Here is a 27651-nt window from a genome sequence, read left to right as displayed (position 1 = left end):
CTGCAGAGAAGGGAACAAACCTGCTCTCACCACCTTCCCGGCAGCGACAGCACCCAGCTCAGCTTGCAGCTCGCACTGGGACAGTCACCTGTCCTAAGGCGTATGTGACAGGCATGGGTTTTTCGGGACGTTGTCTCCTGTCCCTGCACAGCAACCTGGCTGGCTTCGCCAGAGCAGGGCTCCTCATCTACCTGGTGTGCCTCTGTGGTGAGTGGCTCTTGCATGGGGAAGGAGCATCCTAGGAGAAAGACGGGGTAGGAGACCTGCAGGAACAGGGGGGACTGGGCTTGCAGATGGATGGGGCAAAGCCCCCTTTGACCCACCAGCCTTTAAAAGCAAGAGAAAGTGGTGAATGGGGAAGGAGACCTTGTTAGCCAGGGAATTATCCTGGCCTCTGCACTGCTGCCCTTGCACAGAGAGGTTGGGAAACGCTTGGAGCCTTACCAAGTGGTGACAGTCAAGACCAGAAATTGCTTATTTGTGTTGGCCACCTCTTCAGGGCCAGCCAGTTCGTTTACAAAGGGCACAAAGTCCTCTTCCCCCCAGCACAAACAGGAGCATTTATTCTGCTCTGCACCCTGCAGACACAAAGGCTTTCCAGGAGGTGACCAATTGTGGTGCAAGTGGGATGCCGAGGTGCTTTTCTTATTTTTTTCTGCCTCTGCCTGCCTCATTTTTCATCCCCTTCTCCAGAAGATGCTGCAGCCTCTACCCAGACCTCACCCCAGGCATCCCACAGCAGCTCGGGCACTCCAGCGCGTACTGCCACGATGATTAAACACCTTATATTTACCTTTCTTGCTATAGTTTCAGCCCATGCAACGCCCTCCTCTGCTTGGCTAGGGGCCGTGTGCCAATTTGCCGCACAGGCTCCTGATCGCATCCTGCAAATCGCTAATTAAAGCACCAGGCTGCAGACAGACAGACCCCCCCTTTCCATCAGATGGCTGGCAGCTACTCCCTACATACAGTTTCCTGCAGTTTTCAGTCCAGCTGGCAGTGTTTTCCTTTTCATTGATTGGGAATACTAAGCAAAAAAATATCTGAAGCCCCTTTAAAGATAATTGTCTTTCCAAAAAAAGGGGGTTTGCAGAGCATTTTCTCTCCCGGACTTGGATTTTTTTTTTTTTTTTTTTTTTGGTTTGGCTTTGAGTGAAAGGAGAAGCACATCCGTGGTTCACATAAGCCACTGCTGTTTGCAGAGGGTCCACGAAGCTCATGGAAGCGACGCAGCCTTTCCTGGGGCTGCTCTTCTGCACCTGACCCTCTGTATCCCTCTTGCAGACCCGGTTGCTTCCCAGCGGGCTCCCCTCCGCCTGTCAGACGGCCCGCACCGCTGCGCTGGTAGGGTCGAGATCTTCTATGAGAACCGGTGGGGAACAGTATGCGATGACCACTGGGACCTGGAGGATGCTGGCGTGGTGTGCCGGCAGCTGGGCTGTGGCACGGTGCTGTCAGCCCACGGGGCTGGGCACTTTAGGGCAGGGTCTGGTCCCATCTGGCTGGACGACGTCAACTGCACAGGGACGGAGGTTGCCCTGTCTTACTGCAGGACGAAGGGCTGGGGAAAGAACAACTGCCACCACGGCGAAGATGCCGGTGTGGTGTGCTCAGGTAATGCCCAGCGGAAATTATGGGGCGGGGAGGATGATGACACATGGCCTGCAAAGCAATTCCCTTGCAATGAGTGTTGCCCCCCCCCGCCCCGCCCCCTGCATTTTCCAATAGCTCCCTGTGGCACAGAGCACCCACGGCCGCAGCAAGGGATAGTTTTGTGGTTTGTCCCATATGAGGGACTGCAGGCTAGTGAGCAATTTGGGAAGGAGGCTTGGAACCATTATCTGTGCTAACTCCACCTTCCTGAGATGCTGCACCACCTCTGGGGGAGGTGTAGGACCCCTTGCACATCACACACCTCTGCAGTGAGCAGGACCCCGCGTGCCTTGCTGTGGCTGTGTGTTCTGGGGACACAGGCAGGGCTAGAGACCCCTTGTGTTTTGCCGGCTGGCACTGTGAAACACAGCCTTAGGCAGGGAAGAGAACGGCCAGGAGGAGACACCCAGATTCCTCCTCCGCATCACCAACATGAGAGACAAGATGGTTTCCATGCCCTTGCCTCTGGCAAGCCACAATCAGCTAGAGAACACTCTTTTATGGCCACAAACTGTGAGGCTCCAAAAGCCTGGATCTCCCAAAAGCTTGGAGCTTTGGTGGCTGATCGAGGTGCAGGCACTCACGGCAATTGATAGATGCTGGAGCCACTGGTGCCAGAATTGTCCCAACAGACAATGACACATGGGTATGCGGAGCCCCCTCGGTTGTCACCTCCACGTGCAAAGAGGACGTGGTGCCCCACGAACACTGGGAAAAAAAGCTTTCCTCTTTCTCCTGTCCCAGCATCCTCAGGACCTCCAGCCACAGCTGGAAAGACCACGCGTTGCTCGGACACGTGGCATCACCCTCATCCTGGTCTCGAGGTGGCTGCACATTGGTAGCAACTGGGTGTAGCCAACAACTGTAGTGGAGTGCAAAATGGTCCTGCAGAAATGAGGGGCAAGGGGGTTTTCATGGTCCACCTCTCATGCCTTCCATAGACTCATCCAGCCACCATATGCCCATCCACACCAGTCCTGCAGAGCTCCGCCTGGTGAACGGCCCGAACCGCTGCTCTGGAAGAGTAGAGGTGATGCACGACCATCAGTGGGGAACTGTGTGTGACGACGACTGGAGCTTCCCCGATGCCAATGTGGTGTGCCGGCAGCTGGGCTGCGGGACGGCAGTCTCAGCCTTCGGTGCAGCTCACTTTGGCCAGGGATCGGGCCCCATTTGGCTGGACAACGTTCAGTGCAGTGGGACTGAAGCTGCTCTGTCTGAATGCCCGTCCAGACCTTGGGGTGTCAACAACTGCGACCATGGAGAAGACGCCAGCGTCACGTGTACAGGTAACATGCTTGCGGACCAGGAGGAGAAGTTCAGTAGAGGATGTTCTGCTCTGAGGATTCATACCGGTTTCACAGCTGCAGCCAAGGGCTGGGCAGCAGACACCTGGGTGGGTGACCTTGTCCCCCTTGTTCCATCTCCTACAACATGCCATGCCAGCACTCTTTAGCACACAGGTCCGTGAAAGTAAGGAGCAGCAGGAATAATAGGAAGGGAACGATGCCCTTTGGGCAGCATGCAAAAAGCGCGCTCGTGTGGGCACCGAGGAGAGAGGGGAGGCACCGGACTGGGTGCTAGATGTTCCTAGCAAGGTCCCAACCCACCACACTATGGGGACCAGCAGCTCACGGGCTGTGCAAAGATGGGGTTGGGGGGGGGGCCCTGAAGTCTCTTTGAAGAAGAGGCAGTGGCAATGGGGGTCTGCAGAAAGTCTCTCCTATCAGGGGGTGCTGCAGCCACATGAAGGGTTCATGGATGGCCATCTGGGAGGACTGAAAAAAAAAAAGATCGCAGCTGTTTATGGTTTGTTTGCACTCATGTTGAACGTACATGGGCTCCGAGGTTGCACCTCTGATTTTGCTTGCACCTCAGATGTTTAGCCCCAAACTTCAGATATTCCTCAATGGCTCTCTGTGGACATGGGAACTCCCTGTGCAAAACGCAGCATCCTCTAGCATGGGTCTCACCATGGTGGCAAGAAGAGGCACCCTGGGGGAGACCTGGTCTGACGCTCCCCTTGTGTCTTGTGTCACGAGCAGGCACAGCCACCAACACGCCAGCTCGCCTCCGCCTGGAGAACGGCCCCAGCCGCTGCGCGGGGCGTGTGGAGGTGTTCTACCACCATCAGTGGGGGACGGTGTGCGACCATGGATGGAGCCTGGCTGAGGCGACGGTGGTCTGCCGGGAGCTGGGCTGCGGGACGGCCGTCTCGGCCCCGGGCTCGGCTCACTTTGGACAAGGGTCTGGCCGCATCTGGCTGGATAACGTGAACTGCACAGCGGGAGAAGCCATGCTCTCCGAATGCCAGGCCAGGCCATGGGGATCCAACAGCTGTGATCACCAGCAAGATGCTGGTGTGGTGTGCTCAGGTGATTCACGTTAGTCGGGATAAGTACCGTGTGGGTTGGGGTGCAGGATCATCTCAGTTGCATTCCAGGTAGCCAGGGATGGGTGCCTTTACCCCACCCTGGTTTAAAAAAATAAATCAAGAGAAATGTATGAATGCCACAGCGGGTGATGCTCTCCCCTGTGTTTGTGCAGGTTGTGTGACCCCAGCATGCTGTTAGGATGATTTTGTGTAGGGAGAGCAAGCCCTTCTCCTACCTCTCCCCTTTCTGATAGCTCTAGCTACACAAATTCATCGGGCAATGCCTCCTACCAACTCTCATAGTCACTACTGACCCCAGGACCCTCCCATAGTCACTACTGACCCCAGAACCCTTTGTCAGGCTCCAAGCCCCAAGCTCTGCATCTGCGACCCCTCTTTATCCGCCCCAATGAGAAGCAAATCCCAAGCCAGCCCTGTCTGTGTAGCAGCCTTCCCAGGCAGCCAGAGGCTGCATGTGCAGAAGGATGCTCTGATTTTCCCATGGCTTAGCATGTTGCAAAGCCCAGCTGGAGCCATGGATGATGGTCAGGCATGAATGTGCCCCTTGCTCCCTTCACAGATGCGGACACTTTGGGGCAGCACCCACTGCGGCTGGCAAATGGCTCCAACAGATGCCTGGGGAGAGTTGAGGTCTTTCACGAACAGAAGTGGGGGACCGTGTGCGATGACACCTGGGACCTCCACGATGCCGCCGTCGTGTGCAGGCAGCTGGGCTGCGGGCTGGCACTGTCAGCACCGGGCTCAGCTCATTTCGGGCCAGGGTCAGACCCCATCTGGCTGGACGGCATTCACTGCACAGGGACCGAGTCTGCCCTCACCGAGTGCGAGCTGAGCAACTGGGGAGAGCACAACTGTGGCCACAGCGAGGATGCTGGTGTGGTGTGCTCAGGTAACAGCAGGCTGCAGGGGCTGGGGCGGTTGAGCCAGGATGGTTGGTGTCCATCCAAGGGTGGGGCTTGACGGGTGCTGGAGCTGCTGTTCTACCCCAGGGCTGTGCCAGGCTCTCTCCTCTCTGCTCACTCTTCCCCATCCCCAGCAGCAGAGCAGAAGTCAGCTTTCACCCAGCCACTTGACTTGGAGTTGAGCAAAACTGCTACCCTGTCTTAGACAGGAGTTATACACCTAACTGATATCGATTTAATCTAGGCTATGTCTCTCTAGCTCATCAATGACAGCATCTCGGGATGGGCAAAGCCTTGCTTAAAAAAAAATAATCCAGGCGCACCTTTCCTAGACACAGAAGTCCGGTGCCACCGGGGAGGTGGGTGTGGGTCTCCCATAAGCCCCATCTCACAGATACCAGCCCTGTGGTGATGTTGCTTATTAAGGCATCTCGTACAAGGGGATGGAGTAAGGCAATCCATGCCTCGTAGCTGGTCACGGGTGCTGGTGGCTTGCCTTCAGCAGGGCACCAGAAAAAAATGCCTGGGAGTAAGTCAGAACCTTTCATCACCATATGGGATTGGAGGGGCCACCTCACCCCCTTGCGCTTTTCCTTGCAGGCACAAACCCCTTGCAGGTGCGGGTGAAAGATGGTCCTGGTTCCTGTGCGGGGCAGGTGGAGGTGCTCTACAACGCTACCTGGCACAGGGTGTGCGGCAGCAGCTGGAGCTTGCTGGAAGCCGGGGTGGTCTGCAGGCAGCTGGGCTGTGGGCCAGCTCGGTCGGCGCCCATCGGAGCCCAGCTCAGGCAGGGGGACAGCCATGCCTTGCTGGAGGGGCTGAGCTGCCGGGGGACCGAGTCATTGCTCCTGGAGTGCCAGCAGAGAGACATGGGTCTGGGGCCGTGCAGGCAGGGCTTCACAGCCAGCGTGGTGTGCACAGAGCAGAAAGGTGAGTGCTGGGATCCTCCATCATCTGCTTTATCTGCATCAGGCCCAACCCAGTACAGACACACGGTGGGGTAAAGGCTCCTATCTCCATCCCATTCTTGGCTTCCTCCCAGGCAGGCAGAAGCATTGCCATAAACCTTTTTTCCGGGAGCTGTTAGGTGGGCACCATGCACCCACCCTCCCAAAGCAGAGGGTGAGCTGTCACTCCTGCTGATGACGGTCAGCCCCAGCACCCAGGAGGGCAGTGAGGGAGGGTGTTGCAAGTCCCCAAAAACATGCAGCAGAAGGGAAGGGTGATCGGGGCATCCAGCCAACCCCCTCTGAGCTTCACTCTTCCCACAGACCTTATACAGTCCTGCTCGGTGCTGGCAGGCCTGCTCGGCACGGGGGCAATGCTCTGCGGGACCTTGTTGGTGCTGTACCTGTGGATGAGGTGTGGAAGACGGGCTGGACGCTTCCCAGGTAAGAGCAGGAGCACAGCACGTGGTGCACCTGGCCTGCTTGTGGAGCTGGCTGCACTCCTGGCTGGCATGGATGCACCCCAGCCTGGGTCTGGCACCCTCCATGCATCACCCTGCTCCTTCATTTTGCAGACAAGCCACTTATACAGAAGACAGAGGACACTGGGACATCATCCGAGGCTTAGGCAGCCACACTCGTGGTGTCGAAGGCAAGGCTCCCTCAGGACCCCAGAAGACCCCGTTCTGTGGAGCCAGAAGAGCAGAGCAGTTGCTGCAATGGTCATCAGAAAGGACCCCCTCTAGCAGAGCAGAGGCCCCTGCCCTGTGTGCCCCATAGCCCCCAGCTCACTGCGCTGAGCCTCTGTGGGTCCCAGTTCCTCCATGCAGCACCGCAAAGTCCCTCAGTCTCCAAGCAAGTTCTTCTCAGAATAACCCCTATCTGGTCCTCCGGGTAGGCTCCAGCATCCTAACCCCATCTGCACAAACTCCTCTTATTCCCAGCCGTATAACCACTGTAATACCTGTAACCCCCTGCAGAGTCATCTGCAGTGGCACCCAGTGCCATCACCCTCACCGCATTCCCAATGGGATCATACCTTTTCCCCTAATCTCCCATGGAAGTGTGGATTACTGCCTGATCCAGGAGCAAGCAAGCAGGGTGCTCTCCTGCACTGTACACAACCACCTTTGCAAAATGAGTGCATTTAAAAGCCCGTCCAGAACAGGGCGAGAAGACCCTCACCCATTGTATTTATTCAATCCACTTTTAAATATCAGTAAAAACCCCGAAACCCGGAAGAATGAGAATGCAGCATTATACAGATTCAGGGATATGGGGTGACTTGGTGAGGTGGAAGTGGTGGAAGAATAGGCCCCTTGGTTATAAAGGGATTGTAGATGATGGGGTCTGATACAGGAGACTCAAGATTGTTAACGCTGGGCGAGATGTTGTCCTGGCCACCCACAAGGAAGGGCCACGTTCCTAATGGAGCAACCCATGGAGTCAGGTCTGAGCCCCAAACTATCCACCACTTTGGTGAAGCCAGGGGAGGCCATGGTCAGAGGAACGTCCCAGTGTCATGGGGAGGGAATGAAGGGACCACAAGCTTGACCAGGTTGTGATGAAGGTGTGCCTTGTGAGCCAAGCTGATCTCTGCACAAGGGCATGGAAGGGAAGAGTCGGTGCAAAAGGCAGCAGGGAGAAGACACACGTAATGAAAGAGCCACAACATGTATTTCAATGCCCTTCAGATCTAGCCTCCCACCTCTCCTTCCCTCCTAGCCAGTGGCTGGCAGCTGTGACCAGTTTGCTTCTTGCTACTTGTCCTAAGCCCCAGTCATAGAGCATCCCTGGCCGGGTGTCTCCTGTCAGTGCATGGCCCCAAGGTCATCTTCTACTCCTCTACAGACATCCATCACTCCTGGGACTTCAGGGTTTCTCATCCTCCTGCTAGTACCCGAGCCTTCTCATCTTCCTGCTGGCTGCCCCAGCAGACCTGGTCCTCCAGCCTTGCCTGTCCCAAAGTTTATATCAAAGGCCCAGGGCTCCTCCTAGCTGTCCTCAGAACAGGGGAAAACAGGAGCTTGGACCCAGTTTTATGCAATAAAATATGTGCACCATTTGGAGAAGGTCTTTGTAATAAAGTTGGGATGAGTTGAGGCTCTTCATGGCTCCAATGTGCAGGACGAGCACCTACTAGATCCAAGCTCAGGCCATGGACTACTATGCAGAGATGCTCTGCAGGGACTGCAGTATCTCAGGAAGGGTTTTTTCAGACTTCCCAGGGGGACCCAACACTGAAATTCAAAAGGAGCAGAAGGGACATAGGACCATGACTCACTTCCAGAGTGGCTGTTTGTCCAAACTGTGAAAATAGCCCCAGCAGAAATGCCTTTGCCCAGAGCTGCATTGGCCATGTCAGGCTACGACAGTTCACAGCATTTCCATGCCAGTCAGTGTCGGGAATCTCTTTGTTCCTGGCCTGTTTGTTTGCAAAGAAAGGGAACAAAGTCCTTGGGCTCACTGAGCCTCAGTACAACTGAATACACCCACCTTTCCTGGCTGCTCAACTTTTTATGAGATGAGTTTTGACTTGTTTCCAGCCTAACTTTTACCCACTTGTTCTTGTATCCTTGTTTAGTAGACTTATTTTTTCCTTTTGGTCTTCAGTCCTAGCTCTGTATGCCTCTGGGGTTTGGGTTTCTCCTGTTTGGTCTTCCTACAGGCAGCAATTTACTCTCCACTCTGCTACCCCTCTCAGGTTTTGCCAGGCTGAACAGGTTAAACTCAGCCTGAGACCTTCCTGGCCATGCTGTCCTCTTCCCATTACGTGCTGCAGTTTTGCTTCTTATTTTTGCACAGACATGGGCAGAACCATCCACCCTGTTTCTGGAAGGGCTCACATCCTTGCCCAATGCAAGCCCCATCTTCAATGCATCACCAGCACAACACCCACCTCCATCTGAGCCCTCCCGTTCGGAGCAACAAGTGATGTTAATTTGATGACCCTTTTGCAAAACTCAGTTTTTCCAGTGGCACGCTGGTCTGGTTTCAGGCCCTTTCCTTTCACTTCAGTGTGCCACCATGAAGGGATGGCAGGACAGTAAACTATTCCATCTTCTCGGCATCTTGGGACATGCTTGGGGCAGCGATTTGCAAGGGATGTGCCTGGAGCTCCATCTGCATAACAGCAACTGCGAAGCAAACTGCTAATCCAAAAGGGACCCTTGGGGTCTTGCAAGTGCAGCCACAGTAGAATAAGAAAATGAGAAGTTCCCCGTGTTTTTGAAATCCGACTGAGCCATTCAAAGCATCACAAGGTGGGTGCAAGACCTCTTTCTCATCACAGATGGTATCCAGGCTCACCTGATGACAAACAGCTACAGTGCAGGTGCTGGTTCCAGCCTCCACAATAAAGCCATTTCCAGCCTTTAATAACCTATGTTCTTGCAGTAGATGGTCCCTCACCCCCCAAAACCCAACCAGACACTTTCTAATGAAGGTAACGTAGCTCTATTTCCCCAGTTCTGTGCATAAAGGCTTGATTTATCTTGTCAAAAGTAGGCATCTTGTACCAGGACGCGTCAGGGCAGCCGAGCGCCCGCAGGGGCTGGCACGTACGAGACGGGACCCGAGTGTCGAGAGGGTTGTTTGCTTCATGTTTTCCTGGAACAGCTTGCCATTTCGCAAGCCGATGACAAGACTGGCTGCTGCATGGGGCAGCAGGTCACCTCCTGGCAGAGCTTCATAGGAAGTGAAACTCCCGGGGGGAGCAGGGTGGAGGAAGAGGAGGGCTCGCTGCAGAAATCCCAGTTTGCCCTCCCAGTTGCCCAGTGGGACACTGGGCTCAGCTGGCATCTCTCACAAGGACAGTCCACTCCAGTCTCCAGCCCGTGGCCAGGCTGCGAACATGGGGATGTTGAGCAGTCTCCATCCCTCATCCAGCTGCCCCGGGGGGAGAAACCAACCCACCCGCACTGGGGCCAAGAGTGTGGGGACCCTCCTCCTGATGGCGTGCCTTTGGGGTGAGTGGCGTTCGCCTTTGCTGCTGATTGCAGGGATCCCATTGGCCACATCTGCTCCTCCAGCCTGCTCAGCTAGCACTTCATGGAGCACAGCAGTGGCTGGTCAGGGGTCCTGGGTTTCTCTTGGGGGTCTGGGCCAGGGGAGAATGACTTGTGATGGCTTTGGAGGTGGGTGAAAGGCGTTTTATGTGAAGTCTGGAGCTCAGCTCTCTCTGCTGCACTCCAAGAGCCATGCATTGCAGACCTACTTCTGCACACATGATTTTGCCCCATAATCAAAGGCTTGTGGCCCATAATTAAAGGCTTGTGGGCATTACAACAGTGGAGGGAAGCATGCCCAATTCTGAAGCTGTCTCTCAACTGGCCACATTGTCCTGTCCTGCTTTAATCTTGGCTTATACCGGACCGTGCATGGCAAACTCATGGTACTGCAGCACTGAGAGGGCTTGGCTGAACCCAACAGCGCTGTGCATTAAGAGGGCGGCTCCCTGTATGACTGAGGGGTGAGCAAGTAGGGACCCGCATTGCCAGGACAAGGCTGGGTGGCTCATGGCTGTGCAGGACAAGTCACTGAATATTTGTTGGGCTACCGGGGTAGACAGGCAAGATGCTGGCAAGAGACATGACCCTTGTGCTCAGGCAGAGCTGTAAGGAAGCCACAGACCCTGCAGGTCCCTTATCTGCAGCCATGGTTTGCTCTCAGATGTCGGTGCAGGGATAGGGAAGAGCTCTGCTGCAAGAGCAACATCATGCCGAGCGTTCAACAGCAGCTTCACTTTGGAAATGGTTAAGAAAGGGCTCAGGGCTTTGCCCAGGCTGCCCCAGCTCAGAACAGAAACTGGTTATTTGATTTGGGCAACCCTTGGTGCTGTTTCACATTTACTAAGGGCATGAGCAGAAACACTCATCTTTCGATCAGGTTTGGAGTGAGCAAAATTAGGAACATGCTTTCCCTGCTGGTAGGGATTTCATTTTCATTTCCAGGATGATTAGTCCCTAAGGCCAGTTTGTACCGCTGCCTCTTGGAACTAAAATTTTGCTTTAAATTGCTTGGGTTTTCTCCTTCTTTGGTGATCTGTTCACAAACAGTACAATCTTCCCACTTTTTTGTGGAAATCCTGCACCTGGAAATTTCAGTATGGCGTTTGCCTCTTCAACAGTCACTATCTCCAGTCAGCATCTCCTGGCTGGCTGGAGTCACCTGTGCTGGGACTTGTCCACCCAACCACAGTCGATGCACACGCGACTGGGCAGTGCTTGCAAGAAACACGCCAAGAAATCTATCAGCTCTGATAAGTCTCAGCTGCAGGGCTGATTTATTGCTTATCACAGGGTAGCCTCATTGCTCCTAGTAAAAATAAGGAAGGAGAGAAAAAGGCGCGCAGGGAAAGGATGAAAAAGAAGAGTCAGCCATCATCAGGACTGTGCTCTTAGCCTGGGGACAGGAGAGCTTGCAAACAGGAGACTGAGTGCCTGCAATGCATCTGGTTTATCGTTCCTTGTAGAAGTGAATTTTGAGGGGTGGCTTTGCAAAGGGGTTTTATTGCAGAGGGGCTTTATTGCAAAGGGGCTTTATTGCAAAGGGGCTTTGTTGCAAAGGGGCTTTGTTGCAAAGATGCCCTATTGCAAAGACGCTTTCCCACTCCCCGATGCGCAGCCCGAATGAAAGAGCTGAGCTACGCACACCTGCACGCAGCATGCCACAGCTGCTCAGATGCTGTCCATATTTGAAGGACTCAGGGATTTGATTTTTAACCTGTTTTGTCCTCTTTCTGGCCCCTGTGACTTCCCAAGTCCTACGTCTGGCCCCTTGCTTGCCGATGATCAGACCTGCGCACAGATCAGTGCCTGAGCACTTCAGAAATCATTATCCATGGTCAAAAAGCTTATTTACACAACGCAGTCGTATCCCTCTTGAACTTTTTCTGCTGACCCAGTTGAGCTCTCCACGTGACCAACATCCAGTTACCGCTCCTTGCTGCACGGTCTCCCTTCGGTTAGTGCTCTTGCAAAAGCGTGCCCATGGGACCAGCGGCAGTCTCATGCTGTGGGTCTTGCACATTGCCAAGACCCTTAGTTCGAGCACTTTTTCAGTCAGCCCTGCAAGCTCGCCGCTCAGCTGGACCCAAAGGCATTACCCACTCTTGATGGTGAAGCTACATCTTTGCTGATGGCCGCTTGTACGAAAACATGCATAAGCTCAAATACCCATTTTTTCCGCCTATTACATGAGCAAGAAAAGGGCTCCTGGGGTGTGGGATCTCCACTGAGGTTAAGATGGTTAAATTCAGGAGTTTAGATGCAGAGATGGGGCTCAGTTACCTACAAAGAGATGCCCAGGGCCATCTGAGATGCTCAGGGCAGGTGTGGGATGGTCAGCACCTCCTCTGAAACCCTTTTTGGGGAGCAGGAGCCATCTCAAACATGCAAGCAGCCGAGCCCCATCCACCCCCAGGATTTCGACTCCCCTCCTCTTTCCCCTCCCGGCTTTGCAGGCGCAGCTGCTGACAGCCCAGGGGGGCTCCTTCGCCTGGTGGGTGGCCCTGGCAGCTGTGCTGGGCGGGTGGAGGTGTTCCACAACGGGACGTGGGGAACAGTGTGCGACGACGGCTGGGGTTCCCCCGAGGGCCAGGTCGTGTGCCGGCAGCTGGGCTGCGGGACGGTGCTGTCGGTGGCACCAGGAACTCGGTACGGAGAAGGGACGGGACAGATCTGGTTGGACGAGGTCAACTGCACCGGGGAGGAAAGGGACCTCTCTGAATGCCGAGCCAGGCCGTGGGGGGAACACAACTGTAACCACATGGAGGACGCCAGCGTTGAGTGCTCAGGTAGCCCGGGATGGCAGTGATCCAGCTGTGCACCACCTCCATCCCTCCATCCGTTCCTGCTGTACTGGCAGTGATGCACAACAATTCTCCAACTGTTCCCCTTGGGGCACCCACAGACTCCAGCATCGCCGCCCTGGGCACCCTCCAGCTGCTCAACGGCCCCAACCGCTGCGCCGGGAGGGTGGAGGTGCTCCACAACCACATGTGGGGGACAGTCTGCGATGATGGCTGGGACCTGGCGGATGCGGCAGTGGTGTGCCGGCAGCTGGGCTGTGGCACGGCACTGTCGGCCACCAGCGGGGCTCGCTTTGGGAGGGGCCACGATCCCATCTGGTTGGACGAGGTGAACTGCACCGGCACCGAGGACACCCTTTTCAACTGCAAGGCCAGAGCGTGGGGGGACAACAACTGCTTCCATGGGGAGGATGCTGGAGTGATATGTTCAGGTAACTCACCTTGACGTGCAAGAGGGGTCAACATCAGACTTTCAGGGTTTCCTAAGGGGCTGTGGGACAGCTCCTGCATCCCCCCCAAGGGCGCTCGTCTGCAGCATCCCCTTTGCAGCGCTGGGGAGCACCCGCAGCACGTAGATGGGCAAGTCGCCCTGCGAAGCCTTCGCCCACCTCCTGCTGCTGTGAATCCAGTGCTAAGCAGCAGCAACAGCAAAGGGCTGTTCGTTTGCAGTTGCATCCATGAATTACCAAAGACCTACCCCAAAGCCTGGTTTGCCTTGGGGGCAACTAAGCTGTACCATGCAAAGCTTTCTGCAGGCATAACTCACCATCCCCAGTCCCTGCCCATCCAGCCAGGCCAGGTCTGTCTTGCCCATCGCCCACGATGCAGAGCTTTTGATGGAGTTTTTGATGCACATGTAGCTCAGCTCTTTTGTTTGGGCTGTGCAACAGGGAGCGGGAAAGTGCCTTTGCAATAAAGTGCCTTTGCAGTGAGCTCCTGCACCTGGGTCAGGGCAACCCCTGGTATCAATACAGGCTGGGGGATGAAGGGATTGAGAGTGGCCCTGCAGAGAAGGCCTTGGGGGTACTGGTGGATGAAAAGCTTGACATGAGTGGACACTGTTTGCTCACAGCCCAGAAAGCCAACCGTATCCTGGGCTGCATCCAAAGCAGCGTGGCCAGCAGGGCGAGGGAGGTGATTCTGCCCCCTGCTCTGCTTTGGTGAGACCCCACCTGGAGCCCTGCGTCCAGCTCTGGGGTCCTCAGCACAGGCAAGACAGGGACCTGTTGGAGCCGGTCCAGAGGAGGCCACAAAAATGATCTGAGAGATGGAACACCTCTGCTATGAGGAAAGACTGAGAGAGTTGGGGTTGTTCAGCCTGGAGAAGAGAAGGCTGCGAGGAGACCTTATTGCAGCCTTTCATTACCTAAAGGGGGCTTCTAAGAAAGATGGGGACAGACTTTTTAGTAGGACCTGTTGTGATAGGACAAGGGGTAATGGTTTTAAACTAAAAGAGGGTAGATTCAGACTAGATATAAGGAAGACATTTTTTACAATGATGAGGGCAGTGAAACACTGGAATTAATTGCCCAGGGGAGGTGGTAGACGCCCCATCCCTGGAAACATTCAAGGTCAGGCTGGAGGGGCTTTGAGCAAGCTGATCTACTTGAACATGTCCCTGCTCATTGCAGGGGGGATGGACTGGATGATGACCTTTAAAGGTCCCTTCCAACCCAAACTATTCTACGATTCAATGATAAGGTACCTTTGCAATAAGTGACTTTACAATAAAGTGTCTTTGCAATAAAGCCCCTTTGCAAAGCCACCCCTCAAAATCCACTTTTAAGAGGATGCTGAGCATTGTGGGCACTTGGTCTCCAGTTTGGGTGCTCCCCACACACGGAGGATGCTCAGGCTGGAGCAGAAGCAACTGTGGCTCTGCCGGTGCACTTATCCTTGCATGTTGTTGGCAGCTTCGGGGATGTCCGTGGCCGTCGAGCTCCGCCTGGCCAACGGTTCGACGCACTGTGAAGGCAGAGTGGAGGTCACCCACAACGGCACCTGGGCAGCCCTGTGTGATGAGGGCTGGGGTCTGGCCGAGGCTCGAGTGGTGTGCAGGCAGCTGGGCTGCGGGAGAGCACTGTTGGCACCCAGCGGGTCACGTTTCGGGCAAGGACCCGGGCAAACGTTGCCCAACAGCGTGAGCTGCATAGGCACGGAGACTGCCCTCTCTGCATGCAAGATGAAGCCCCGGGGCAATGGCATTTGTCACCATGGGAGAGAAGCTAGCGTGGTGTGCGCAGGTAACCCCCTTGGGAGCAACACGGCACGAGAAGTGGGGTGGTCTTTGTCCATCACCTTCATTTTCCACCTCTGCAAGCAGCCCCAGACAATCTGCCCTCTTTGTGGGCTTTTCCATCACAGGGTGTCATGGGATGTCTGGGGGGGGCTGGAGAAATTTTAGGCATCTTCCCAGAGGCGTCGGTGACAATGCCAGTGGGTGGGATGCTGCCGTGGTGCAGCTTGCAGCCTCTTGCCCCTCTGCCAGGAGGCACTGGGGATCAGCCAGCTCCTTTTTGCAGTAATTAGACAAGCCTGCAGCACTCACTGCAACACTCAGCATCCTGAGAAGGTGCCAGAGCATTTTGCCTTACTTGGAGGTCGCAGTGTGCCGGCCCTTCCCCATATTTCCCTCTTTTAGGTAATTCAGAGGGCGACCAGGTCCGACTGGTGAACTATGGCAGCCGCTGCGCTGGCAGGGTCGAGGTCTTCCATAACAAGCAGTGGGGCACCGTGTGCGATGACAACTGGGACCTGCTGGATGCCGAGGTTGTCTGCCGGCAGCTGGACTGCGGGCGAGCGCTGTCGGCCCCTGGGGCGGGTCAGTTCGGGCGTGGGGACAGCATCATCTGGATGGACGAGACAAACTGCACAGGGTTGGAGAGCACGCTGTCCGCCTGCCGGGCCCGGCCATGGGGCGTCAATAATTGCTACCACGGGGAAGATGCTGGCGTGGTTTGCTCAGGTGACCAATGCTCCTTTGGCATCGCTCCATGCAAGGCGGTGGGAGGGGAGGGTGTCATGCCGGCAGGTCTGCACCCCCAGATAAGACTGGGGGTCAGCATCAACAGCCAGTGGGGTTTTCCTCCCTGCACTTGATGGTCCCATTGGAGGGCTGTTATTCCCATCCCAAGGTGTTTAAGGCAGTGGGAAGCATTCCTGCAGGGATCCCTATTTCCCACCCCTCCAGAAACCTTCCAGCTCCAACAACAGGACCAACTCATTGGGGGAAGCCTGGCGAAAGCAAGCTGCCTTGTGAGCATTTCTTGCAGGGAGTGGGGCTGGTGTCCAGGAGGATGCAGGACCAGTGCAGACCACGCTCTGCAGGGAGATGGTCTGGTGCAGGGTGCTCCTGGGGAGGGTTTCGGGGGTCATGGGGAGTCCTCTTCTCCCCCCCTCCTCTGTGCTTTTTGACAACTTGAAGAGGGGCTGGGAGCTTAATTGCAATAGGATAAGCATGGAGGGAAACTGGCCACCATCTGAAGGCATTAGTAAATCTCTCGGATGCTTGCAGACTCGATCATCCCCGAGCCGGCTCATCTCCAGCTGGCAAATGGCTCGCACCGCTGCGCTGGCAGAGTCGAAGTGCTTCACCAGGAGGAGTGGGGAGCTGTTTGCGACCGTGGCTGGGATAAGCAGGACGCCGAGGTCGTGTGCCGGCAGCTGGGCTGTGGGATGGCACTGCCAGCATTGGAGGGGGTGGACTTCGGTGCTGGACCCCCACGCATCTGGTTGGACAACGTGAACTGCCAGGGGATGGAGCCAGCCCTTACGGAATGCCAGGCGAGCCCGTGGGGAGAGAGCAGCTGCAGCCACGGAAAGCATGCCAGCGTGGTATGCTCAGGTGGGTTTCACTCGGGCACCACAGCAGTGGGTCAGGATGCACCCATAATTTCCCCCATCCCAGTTGGGAGCAAGATGCCAGCTTCATCCCACTTGTTTCTGGGTCAAATACCCCTAAACCCTTTGAGAAGTTCCTCCATGAGGTGGGGATGAGATGCTGTGGGTTCAGAGGCGATGTGACCACACAGCACCAGCTATGTGCCAAAACGCAGGGTCCTTCCTCCTCCTGTGAAGGGGCTGGATGCTCTGAGCATCTCCCTGCCTGTTTGCAGGCTCGGCTGTTTCCAGCTTTGCCCCGGTCCGGCTGGTGGATGGCCCAGGTCGCTGCGCTGGGAGGGTTGAGGTGTTTCACAATGAGAAATGGGGGACAGTGTGTGATGACAGCTGGGACTTCGCGGATGCCAAAGTGGTGTGCCGGCAGCTGGACTGCGGGATGGTGGTATCGGCTCCGCAGCGGGCTCACTTTGGGCAGGGACAGGGACCCATCTGGCTGGACAACGTGCACTGCACGGGGACCGAGGCAGCCCTCTCTGAATGCAGAGCCAAGAGCTGGGGTGTCCATGGATGCAAGCATGAAGAAGATGCCGGCGTGGTATGCTCAGGTAACCACTGTCTATTGCAAACCTTACCACGGTCCTCCTGCACTGGGGTTTGACTCTGCTTTCCCCTATGGGCGCAAGGGCTTGCAAAGCAGGAACAGTTTGCAGCCAGCCTGGAGACCCTTTGCTTTGAAGTCAGCTCCTCGTGGTCCCTCCTGCTGGAAGAGGGCAGCTGTATGCAGACATTAAAGCCAGAGAAAAACAAACGCCTTGCCCATTTGCATGGCTAGCGCTAAAAATATGGTCTCTGGCATGCTTTTGGCTGATGTTATTTATCACAAATCCTGGCAGTTAGGACAGGCCAGAGACCATTCCCACCAGGCAAATTACAACATGGCTACCTGCTTCTTCATAGCAGGGCAGGCTGCAGTACGAATGGGTCTTCTCCCATTGCAGTCAGGGAGGACTCTCTGACACCTTTGCTTGATCCATGGAAGATGTACCCCGTGATGCTCAGAGCTGTGTGAGCCCGTAAGAGCCCATCTCCCAACCCTCTCTCTCCCCTCCAGCTCCGACTTTTTGCCAGGGGAAACCCGCAGCCCATTTTAGTGACTATTAAGAAGCTGGGGCCACTGAGTTGCAACCAGGTTGATTAATATCAGAATGGACTTTCCTTAATATCCGGGTGTCACTGACCGACACAGCCAGCGTTGAATTCAGTCGCCCCAGCATGGGAAGGTAGCATCTCTCTCTAGATGGGCTAAGAGATCCTACAGGAAAATCTGTGCCCTTCAGGAGCAGCTGGAGGGCAGGTGAGGTATCCCGGGAGTCCCAAACGGCACAGGGATGCCTACATCTTGGTGACTGGACCCTGCCCTATGTGTCTGCTTTAGGAGGGCAAACTATATAAGCTCCACTGGCTATAGTGTGGTCAACTGGCACCACTTGGGCCAGTTCACATCACACCTCCAAGGCCTGCCCTCTCTGTTGTCACAAGAGCATCCTTGACCCACAAGGTGTTGTTGCAAGAACATCCTTGAGCCCCTTTGGTGTAAACCCATTGCTGGCAGCCAGAGGTTTCACGGGGCAGAAGGTATCTCCTTAACGTGTGTACACTCTAATGTTGTAGGATCGGGCATTTCCGACCTCGGAAACCTCCGCCTGGTGAACAGCTCAGACCCGTGCTCTGGGAAAGTTGAAGTGTTTCATGATCAGCGCTGGGGGGGCATCTGCACCGATGGATGGGACCTGGCCGAAGCCCACGTGGTGTGTCGGCAGCTGGGCTGCGGGGCGGCGCGCTCGACTGTGGGGTCTACCTCCTCTGGGACAGGAGATGGCCTGATCTGGGTGGATGCTGTGGAGTGCACTGGGATGGAGGGGGCCCTCTTCGAATGCAAGGTCAAGTTCTGGGGTGCTGAGAGCTGCAAGTCGAGGGGGCACGCAGGCGTGTCGTGCTCTGCGGCCACAGGTCAGTGGCGGTGAGTCGGGGATCCGTCCTCCCCTGGGGGAGGCCGTGCAGCCTGACCAAATTCCCCCATCCAGCTCCTCCTTGTCCTGGCTCAACCACCTCTTGTTCCCGCAGTCCCACTGGGGAGTACTAGGTGTTTTCTGTTTCGAGGTCTACCAGTCCCTGGCTTCCCTCAGGCAAAATGCTTGGAAATCCCAAGCCTGGGATTCCCAGAAATCCCAAGCCTGTAAGACGTAGGCTTTCCATCACATGCAAAGAGCCCTGGCACACCAGGGTTGCAGCTGCCCCTGTGGGTTTTTTTTTGATCTGCTACCGCACAGCCTCTAGTCCTCCGGGAGTCCCTTCTCTTCACCAAGTTATTCCTTGCTCAGGTGCACGATGCACTTGTTGCTTCCTTGCCTGCTTGTCCCCATGGGGATACGCACATCACGGGAGCTCCTCGGTAACTTGGCCAGGTTCACAATCTACTGGGCATGGTCCTAGCAGGCTTGTCCCAGAAGGTGTTCATGCACGCACACCCAGGGAGCAGCAGCAGCAGAAATGCTACATGCTGGTGGACACCTTGCAAGCCCCCTTGCAAGGGAAGGTCCACCATTGCCAGCCACTGGACAGGCAGGCATTTCTGGCCAGGATTTATTGTCCTCCGATTCTGTTTTTAGACTTGGACCCGGGGAGCTCAGAAGCCCTGCAGCTGGTGAACGGCCCGCACCGCTGCGCCGGGAGGGTGGAGGTCTTTCACAACCAGCAGTGGGGGACCATCTGCGACGATGGCTGGGACCTGAACGACGCGGCCGTGGTGTGCCGGCAGTTGGGCTGCGGGACGGCCGTGTCAGCACCAGGTTTATCTGGGTTTGGACAAGGATCTGGCCCTATCTGGCTAGATGGGGTGAGTTGTCTTGGGACAGAAGCCACCCTCGCTGAATGCCCTGTCAAGCCTTGGGGACACCATGCATGTAACCACGTGGAAGATGCCAGCGTTGTCTGCTCAGGTAATCCTCACCACGTCTTTACTCTAAGACGGACCAAGCCCCATCCTTCTGCAGGCTGGGAAATGTTTGGGAGCAAGCTGGCCAACAAATTGCCCAGATGGGTAGAAACCGTGTTAAAATAACAGTGTTCAGAGACATGGAAAAATAGGATACGCTGGGAAAAAAGCAGCATGGCTAAAGACATGCCTCAGTGTCTGGTAGCATTGGAGGTGTCCAAGATGTTTTCATGGGGTGAAGCACCTGCACCCTTTGGAAGCAGTAGCTGGAGGGTGCGGGGGTGCTGCTCAAGTGGCAGCAGATGTGACTGTGCCCTGCCCCAGCTCAAGAGCAGACAGAGCGACTTGTGCTGCCGGCACTGTAAAACGCCAGGATGTGCAGATATACGCAGAGAGATGCACTGGAACCAGCTGCTCTCATGTGATACACCACTTTTGAGCTAGCTGCTACCAGTCTAGCCTTGGCCTTAGAAGGTCAACCTCCACGGACAGGTCAATGTGGCAGTCAGAAGCGGTCAGGACAGGGACAACCAGAAAAAGATCCTTTGCCATTTCCTCTAGGCCAAAAAGCAGGTAGAGCCAGCTGAACCTAGGTGATGCAGCTTCCAAGCAAGGGGGAAGGAAAGCATGGAGAAACACTGGGAGGGACTCTGTGCATCCCTTCTTGCCTGCACGGTGTCCCTCAGGTGGAGACACATGCGCTTTCTCCTGTCCCAGTCTCTGAACCACGGTGCAACCACCCTCAGGGTGCAACTGGTGAAAGGGATCTTGGGCAACTCCTTCCACCCTGCAAAAACCCCTGTGCTCGCTTTGCTACAAGTCCCTGATAAAGGGCAAGGGGGCTTGCTGCAGCAATGCCATCCAGAACCGTCATGGGGATGTCCTGCCTTTTCCAGCCCAGCAGGTGTGAAGACACACAAGCATATCCCTAATAATGCCTGGGTTTGAGTATTTTGCAGGCTCGGGAATTGCCAGCATCCCCAGGCTTCGCCTGGTGGGTGGTTTGAACAAGTGTGCCGGGAGAGTCGAGGTGTTTTATAACAACGAGTGGGGGACAGTCTGCGACGACAGCTGGGACATGAGCGACGCAGCGGTGGTCTGCCGGCAGCTGGGCTGCGGGGTGGCCCTCCTGGCTCCCAGCTTGGCTCGGTTTGGGTGGGGAGCCGGTCCAATCTGGCTGGACGACGTGAGTTGCACAGGGGAGGAAAGTGACTTCTTCGAGTGCCGAGCCAAGATGTGGGGCATCCACAACTGCCACCACGGGGAGGACGCCGGCGTGGTGTGTGCAGGTGAGAGCCGGGACAGCGCTGGCTGGAGGCAGAGCTCCTGCCAGTACCCAGGGGCAGGCAGCTGCACCCCTTCGGAGATGCTGTGTGCAGGGCTGGTGTAGGAGCTTCTTGCAGCTTTCACCCATGTGTATCTCCTGGACCTTCACCTCAAGGCCAAGTGCAAGGTCCTGCACCTGGGTCGAGGCAATCCCCACTATCAATACAGGCTGGGGGATGAAGGGATTGAGAGTGGCCCTGCAGAGAAGGCCTTGGGGGTACTGGTGGATGAAAAGCTTGAAATGAGCTGACACCGTTTGCTCACAGCCCAGAAAGCCAACCGTATCCTGGGCTGCATCCAAAGCAGCGTGGCCAGCAGGGTGAGGGAGGTGATTCTGCCCCCTGCTCTGCTTTGGTGAGACCCCACCTGGAGCCCTGCGTCCAGCTCTGGGGTCCTCAGTACAGGCAAGACAGGGACCTGTTGGAGCCGGTCCAGAGGAGGCCACAAAAATGATCTGAGAGATGGAACACCTCTGCTACGAGGAAAGGCTGAGAGAGTTGGGGTTGTTCAGCCTGGAGAAGAGAAGGCTGCGAGGAGACCTTATTGCGGCCTTTCAATACTTAAAGGTGGCTTATAAGAAAGACAGAGATGTTTTACCAAGGCCTGTAGTGACAGGAAAAGTGGCAACATTTTTAAACTGAAAGAGTGCAAATTTAGAGTGGACATGAAGAAATGTTTTCTGATAGGGATGGCGAGACACTGGAACAGGTTGCCCAGAGAAGTTGTGGATAATCCATCATGGGAAGTGTTCAAGGTCAGGCTGAATGGGGCTTCGAGACCCTGACCTAGTGGAAGGTGTCCCTGTCCAAGGCTGAAGGATTGGACTAGATGATCTTTAAAGGTTCCTTCCAATGCAACCCATTCTATGAGTCTATATGAATCTGGTTGGATGGGGCTTTGAGCAACCTGATCTAGTGGAAGATCTTCTTGCCGATGGAAAGGGGGTTGGAGTAGATGGTCTTTAAAGGTGCCTTCCAACCCAAACCCTGCAGCCAGGCATCACGCCCAAGGTTTTGTCCCCCCGGTAAAATGGCAGCACACGGCCATGTCAATCCCTTTTTTACTCTATGCTACCAATGCCCGAACGCTGGCCCTGCCCTGCTCCTCCCTGGAGGCATGCGGGATGCTGCAGGTGGGGGGTGGTCCAGGGATGTGGGGGTGCCCTGCAACCGCGCGTCCACCTATTTCCCTCTCCACAAAAGCAGGCAACTCCAGCTCAGTCGACCTGCGACTGGTGGATGGGCCACACCGCTGCACTGGGAGGGTGGAGGTGCTCAACGCTGGGCAGTGGGGGACGGTCTGCGATGACGGCTGGGACCTGAACGACGCAGCGGTGGTGTGCAGGCAGCTGGGCTGTGGCAGGGCTATGGCAGCCCCCGGCCGGGCTCGCTTTGGACAGGGGACGGGGCACATCTGGCTGGATGACGTGGCTTGCTCTGGGAGCGAGGATGCCCTTGCCCAGTGCCGAGCCCGTCCCTGGGGGCAGAGTAACTGCAACCATGGAGAAGATGCCAGCGTGGTGTGCTCAAGTACGTCCTGGTCCTGCAACATGGGGTGTCCTGCGGGGCCGGGGGGGGTCCATCCTGCATCTTGCTGCCTCCGGGGTGATGCTGCAGTGGGATGGTCAAGCCCCTCGTGAGGTGGGGCGTCTTTTCGCCCCAGCCCCGGGCATTGCTACCAGCACCATGTGTGTCCCCAACCCACCGTGACATTCCTCTGGTGCTTCCAGATTCTGGTGCAACCAATGCATCGACTGTCCGGCTTGTGGACGGCCCGCATCGCTGCGCTGGGAGGGTGGAGGTCTTTCACAACCAGGAATGGGGAACGGTCTGCGATGACGGCTGGGATCTGAATGACGCGGCAGTGGTCTGCCAGCAGCTGGGCTGCGGGATGGCCGTCGCAGCCCCAGCAGGGGCTTCCTTTGGGCGGGGGCTGGATCCCATCTGGCTGGCCAGGGTCAAGTGCTCCGGGGAGGAGAATGCCCTTGTGGAGTGCCAGGCCAGTTCCTGGGGAGTCAACGGCTGCACCCACGAAGAGGATGCTGGTGTGGTCTGCTCAGGTGATGCTCATTCCTGCGAGGTCCTAAAAGCACAGCTTGGAGGGGGTCCCTCCCACTCCCCAAAAAGAAAAAGCCTTTTCTTCTCCAACCTGCCCCCAGGAGCATTGGCTGCAGGAAGGAGATTTCAAGGGCATGGGGGCTCATCCCCTTGCCAGAAGGTGTTGGCCCCTGTCCCCACACCCCAGTAGCCCACGGAGCTGGCCCAATCCAACCGCCCTTGGCACAGCTGAGCAGGGAAGGGGGGGAAAAAGGACGTTGACTCCCAGTTGGGGATGCAGGCTGCACTGAGACTCTGCTGGGTCCCAGTGAGGCTCTGAGAAAGGGGATTTATTTCTCCCCTTCCCCAACAGAGACTGAGTCTGGTGGCCAAATGTAGGTGCCTGGTGGTGCTTATGAAGCCCCAAGGGCCATGCCTGCCTGCATGGATCTGTCCTCCATGGGGAGGGCATCTGCCCTAGGTTTGCACCCCAGCCGCTGCCACCAAAAAGACCCTGCCCCTGACACACAGTCCTTTTGTCCTCAACGCTGCATCGCCTGCTTCTCTGCCCGCAGACCTGGCCAGGGCTGAGGTCCGCCTGGCAGAAGGACCAAATCGCTGCTCTGGGAGGGTGGAGGTGCTCAACGCCGGGCAGTGGGGGACAGTCTGCGACGACGGCTGGGACCTGAATGACGCGGCGGTGGTGTGCAGGCAGCTGGGCTGTGGCAGGGCTATGGCAGCCCCCGGCCGGGCTCGCTTTGGACAGGGGATGGGGCGCATCTGGCTGGATGACGTGGCCTGCTCTGGGAGCGAGGATGCCCTTGCCCAGTGCCGAGCCCGTCCCTGGGGCCGGAGTAACTGCCACCACGGAGAAGATGCCGGCGTGGTGTGCTCAGGTACTTCCCATCCTGCGATACAGGGCATCTGGGGTGGGTGGGGGACAGGAGGGTCTGTCCTGCATCTTGCTGCCTCTCGGGTGATGCTAGGCCTGGAAAGGCATGCTTTTTGGGGAGGGAGGGGCCGGCAAAGGGTCGCAGCCTCTTTTTGGCCAGGCTTGTCCCCAACCCAGCAACAGGTTCCCACCCCATTCATAACCAACATCTCATCAAAACCTTCACCCCCCCTCCCCGTGGCACTAAGCGAGCCAAGGCCTGTCTCGAGGGGATCACCCAACCCCAAATCCCCAGCCTGCTCTCCATAGCCTGGTCCACACGCTTGCATGGAGGAGACACCACCATTTTAGGGTATGAAGGTGCAACTGAAATCCATCCCCATGGCCACGCTCCTCTGGAAGGGTTGGGGAGGTTGCATCCCTTGCTGGGGGGGACCATAATGACTCTGTGTTTGCACTCTGGCTTCTGGTTTGGGGATTTTTTTGGCGAGGTGATGGGTGCCCTCTTCTCCTTTCCTAACCGGCTCTCTCCTGGCAGATGCCAATGTCACAGAGGAGGCGCAGGTCCGCTTGGCCAATGGCCCGCACCGCTGTGCCGGGAGAGTGGAGGTGCTTCACCAACAGCGGTGGGGGACCGTCTGCGACGACAGCTGGGATTTGAAGGATGCCAAAGTGGTCTGCCGGCAGCTGGGCTGTGGGACAGCTGTGTCGGCCCCAGGCCAAGCTCACTTCGGGCAAGGGCTGGACCCCATCTGGTTAGATGACGTGGAGTGCACCGGCATGGAGTCCACCTTCTTCCAGTGCAGCCTTAGCAGCTGGGGACTCCATAACTGCAATCACGAGGAAGACGCGGGAGTCGTGTGCTCAGGTGGTCCCCATGCTCAGATGCCCCCAAAAAGGGTTTTATCTGGGACTGGGAGGTTGGCAGCACTGGTGGGACATCACTGATAGGAATGACCTTGCAAGGAAGCTGGGGGGAGGAATGGTGCAGCAGGTACAGGTGGCACATGGCATGCACGCTCATCCTTGCAGGCGTATGCACCTTGCATGGCCCTCTCTGCCTGCCTGCTGGGTTGGAGGGGCCGTCTCACCCCCTTTGCTCCCTCTCGTAGGCACAAACCCCTTGCAGGTGCGGGTGCAGGATGGCCCCAGTTCCTGCGCGGGGCAGGTGGAGGTGCTCTACAACGCTACCTGGCACAGGGTGTGCAGCAGCGGCTGGAGCTTGCTGGAAGCCGGGGTGGTCTGCAGGCAGCTGGGCTGTGGGCCAGCCCAGTCGGTGCCCGTCAGAGCCCAGCTCAGGCAGGGGGATGACCATGCCTTGCTGGAGGGGCTGAGCTGCCGGGGGACCGAGTCATTGCTCCTGGAGTGCCAGCAGAGAGAAACGGGGCTGGGGCCGTGCAGGCAGGGCTCGGCAGCTGGTGTGGTGTGCACAAAGCCGAAGGGTGAGCACTGGGATCCTCCATGGTGCCCATGCTGGGTGGGGGGAAAAGGTCCCAAGGCAAGAAGAAAAGGGGAAAGGTGGCACATGTTCATCCCAGCAAGGTCTCAAGGGCCTTTCCTGGTGGTTGTGCCTTGTTTTCCGTCACCCTGGCGAGCATCAGAGATGCTTTCCTGACCCCAAACCACACTCATCCCTCCCATTTCTTCTTGGAGCCCAAATTTCCTTATGCCTCCCCCAAACCCTCTAGGGTCCCTCCAGGACCAGCCCCTGTTTCTCAGATAGGTTGTGGTAGAGCAGAGACAACTTTGAAGGATTGCAGAGGGTCAGAAATAGGCCTATGTGAGATGTAGCACCCCAAATCCAAAACGGGACAATGCAATGGAGAGCTGATACAGGTTTTAAGAGCAGCAGGAACACAGAAGGTCACTCCGACCCCCCCTCCCATTGTCCACCCAGGGAAATGGGTCTTAATGTGAAGCTTAATTAAGGAGCCCATCTCCACCACCAACTGAGCTGCTGGGGGGAGGCAGGCCACGTTCAGTGTTAGGTTTTCTTGCATGCTGTTACTGGTCTTGGCTGGAAGTGGGATCCCAAGCCTGCTCTCCCCCCAACCCCAGGCGCTTCACCGTCCTGCTTGGTACTGATAGCGCTGCTGGCCCTGGTGATGCTGCTGAGCGGGGTTCTGCTCTGGCTCAACCTGAAGAGGAGGTGCATGGCAGCAGCCCAGACTGGAGGTGACAGTCCCATCCCTGTGTATCCACCCCTCCAACTCACGGTCCCCACTCCAGCCACCCCAAAACCCAGGGGGACGTGGAGATGGGGGTCAGCTCAGCAGCTACCAGAGCCTGGTGACAGCCTGGCGTTCCCTCCATCTCACAGCCCGCTGGCACCCCAGGGACCAGAGCACTTCAGCGACGTCCTTCCAGCCCATGGGGGCCATCTATGTCCCCACCAAGGCAGAAGCCTCCGAAGATGCTGACACCGAGACGACGCAGCTCACGAAGGAAGACGCTGCCCCGTGATGCCAGCCCCTCCTGAGCTCATGCCCTGGGGGGGGTTGCACAGGGCTCCCGCTGCCCCCCCTTTTCCCTAATCTGCTTTCCTGAGGACTACAAAGCAGGAGCTGACAGGCTCGAAACCAGCCAGTACCAATGACTTCTATCAGAAGCCCCGAAATAGCTGGCCAAGCAGGGTCTCCCAGTCTGGTGACATTTATTTAACCCACCTCGGCACCCTCCGGGCAGCCCCCAGGGCTCAGGAGAAGCCCAATGAACCTGGCGGCTGGCGCAAGGCCAAAGGAGCAAAGAAGCAGAAGGAAGGGTGCAAAATAAATTAAAAGGGGGTCCCTAAGCCTCCAGGCATGATGGGCGTGAGCGCTGGTGGGGGACGTGAGCTGCTTTTGTGCTCCTCTGCCACGGCTTCCCCCAGACCTTGGATGGAAGCAAGTCCCCCCACTTCTTGACCAACTCAGGTGCCAGAGCTGCAAAGTGCTTTACCCCCCAGCCCCGAATGCTCAGCTGTCCATCCCTGGGTGCATTTTGGGGCAGGCACAGAACTCCATTTTCCTTGCCTCATGCCCCCAACCTGCAACCATCCCTTGGGGACCCAACCGTGGGGAACCTCCCTGCTGAGGTTCACGAGGACACAAGATGTGCTATCGCTCACGGTTCTCCGCTAGCTCCCCATGCCTAAAAGCATCCCAGTACAGAGAGACCCCACTCTCAGCCTCACCCTGGGGGCCGGCAGGCTCGCAAACTGAGGGCTGTGCCCCCAAAACACCCAGGATAATGGGAGGGAGGTCAGAAGACTCAATGAGCAGAGGTCCCAACAGCAGAAGATGGCATCTGCCAAGGCAACTGATGCCTTCCTTGCCAGAAGGAAGCGCAGGTACATTGTGCCCAGTCCTCCTTCCACCTTCCCCAGGGATGAAGGATATCCCAAAACTGGGAAAGGTGCAGAACCGAAGGTTTCTCCACATTTCTCCTTTTTCCTGTGATGCTTCAGAAGGGCTGGAGAGTAAGGCCCCCAAATTAGGAGCAAAATCAGAGTCAGGGCTGCTTGGGGTCCATCACATTCAGAAATAAACTGAAAGCCCTCCATGTGAGCCCCCGTGCTCTACACCCCAGGTGAAGCTGTCCCCTAGATCCCACCTGAGAAACTCCAGGAGCTCACCAGGTGCTGGAGGAAACCTCTCAAGATGGACTGGAAAAGCTGGGCAGCACCAGCATGAGATCACCCCCCAGGCCATGGCTTAGAGAGGAGCAGGGGGTCTGCAGGACATCCAAGCAGCACAAAACCTGAAATAATTTCCTCCAGCAGTAAGGCCATCCCTTTCCTTGCCAGCTACCAAGCTGGTGTTGGCCATAAGGTCATCGCTTGGTGACCTTATCCATTGCTTGGTGATGACCATCGC

General features: G+C 56.6%; 2 protein-coding genes across 2 annotated transcripts in view; one reads left to right on the top strand and one right to left on the bottom strand.

The window, feature by feature from the left end:
* Nucleotides 1-27651, bottom strand: part of LOC309600986 (scavenger receptor cysteine-rich domain-containing protein DMBT1-like) — a gene marked incomplete at both ends in the record, with an annotated part of 121119 nt that overhangs the window by 32965 nt on the left and 60503 nt on the right. The window lies entirely within an intron of this gene.
* LOC309600981 (scavenger receptor cysteine-rich type 1 protein M160-like) lies at nt 114-26260 on the top strand (the record flags this gene model as incomplete). Its single annotated transcript, XM_082333718.1, has 23 exons — nt 114-207; nt 1285-1614; nt 2595-2942; nt 3699-4028; nt 4608-4937; nt 5551-5880; nt 6222-6341; nt 12361-12693; nt 12810-13139; nt 14622-14951; nt 15359-15673; nt 16223-16552; nt 16824-17153; nt 18220-18558; nt 19218-19547; nt 20503-20832; nt 22075-22398; nt 22599-22928; nt 23481-23801; nt 24336-24665; nt 24910-25239; nt 25856-25972; nt 26118-26260. The coding sequence occupies 23 exons, from the start codon at nt 114-116 to the stop codon at nt 26258-26260; spliced, it is 6744 nt and encodes a 2247-aa protein (XP_082189844.1).

Source organism: Platalea leucorodia, assembly GCF_965183815.1.
Source record: "Platalea leucorodia genome assembly, chromosome: 27".
Classification (NCBI taxonomy): Eukaryota; Metazoa; Chordata; class Aves; order Pelecaniformes; family Threskiornithidae; genus Platalea; species Platalea leucorodia.
This window is presented reverse-complemented; position numbering and strand designations above follow the sequence as displayed.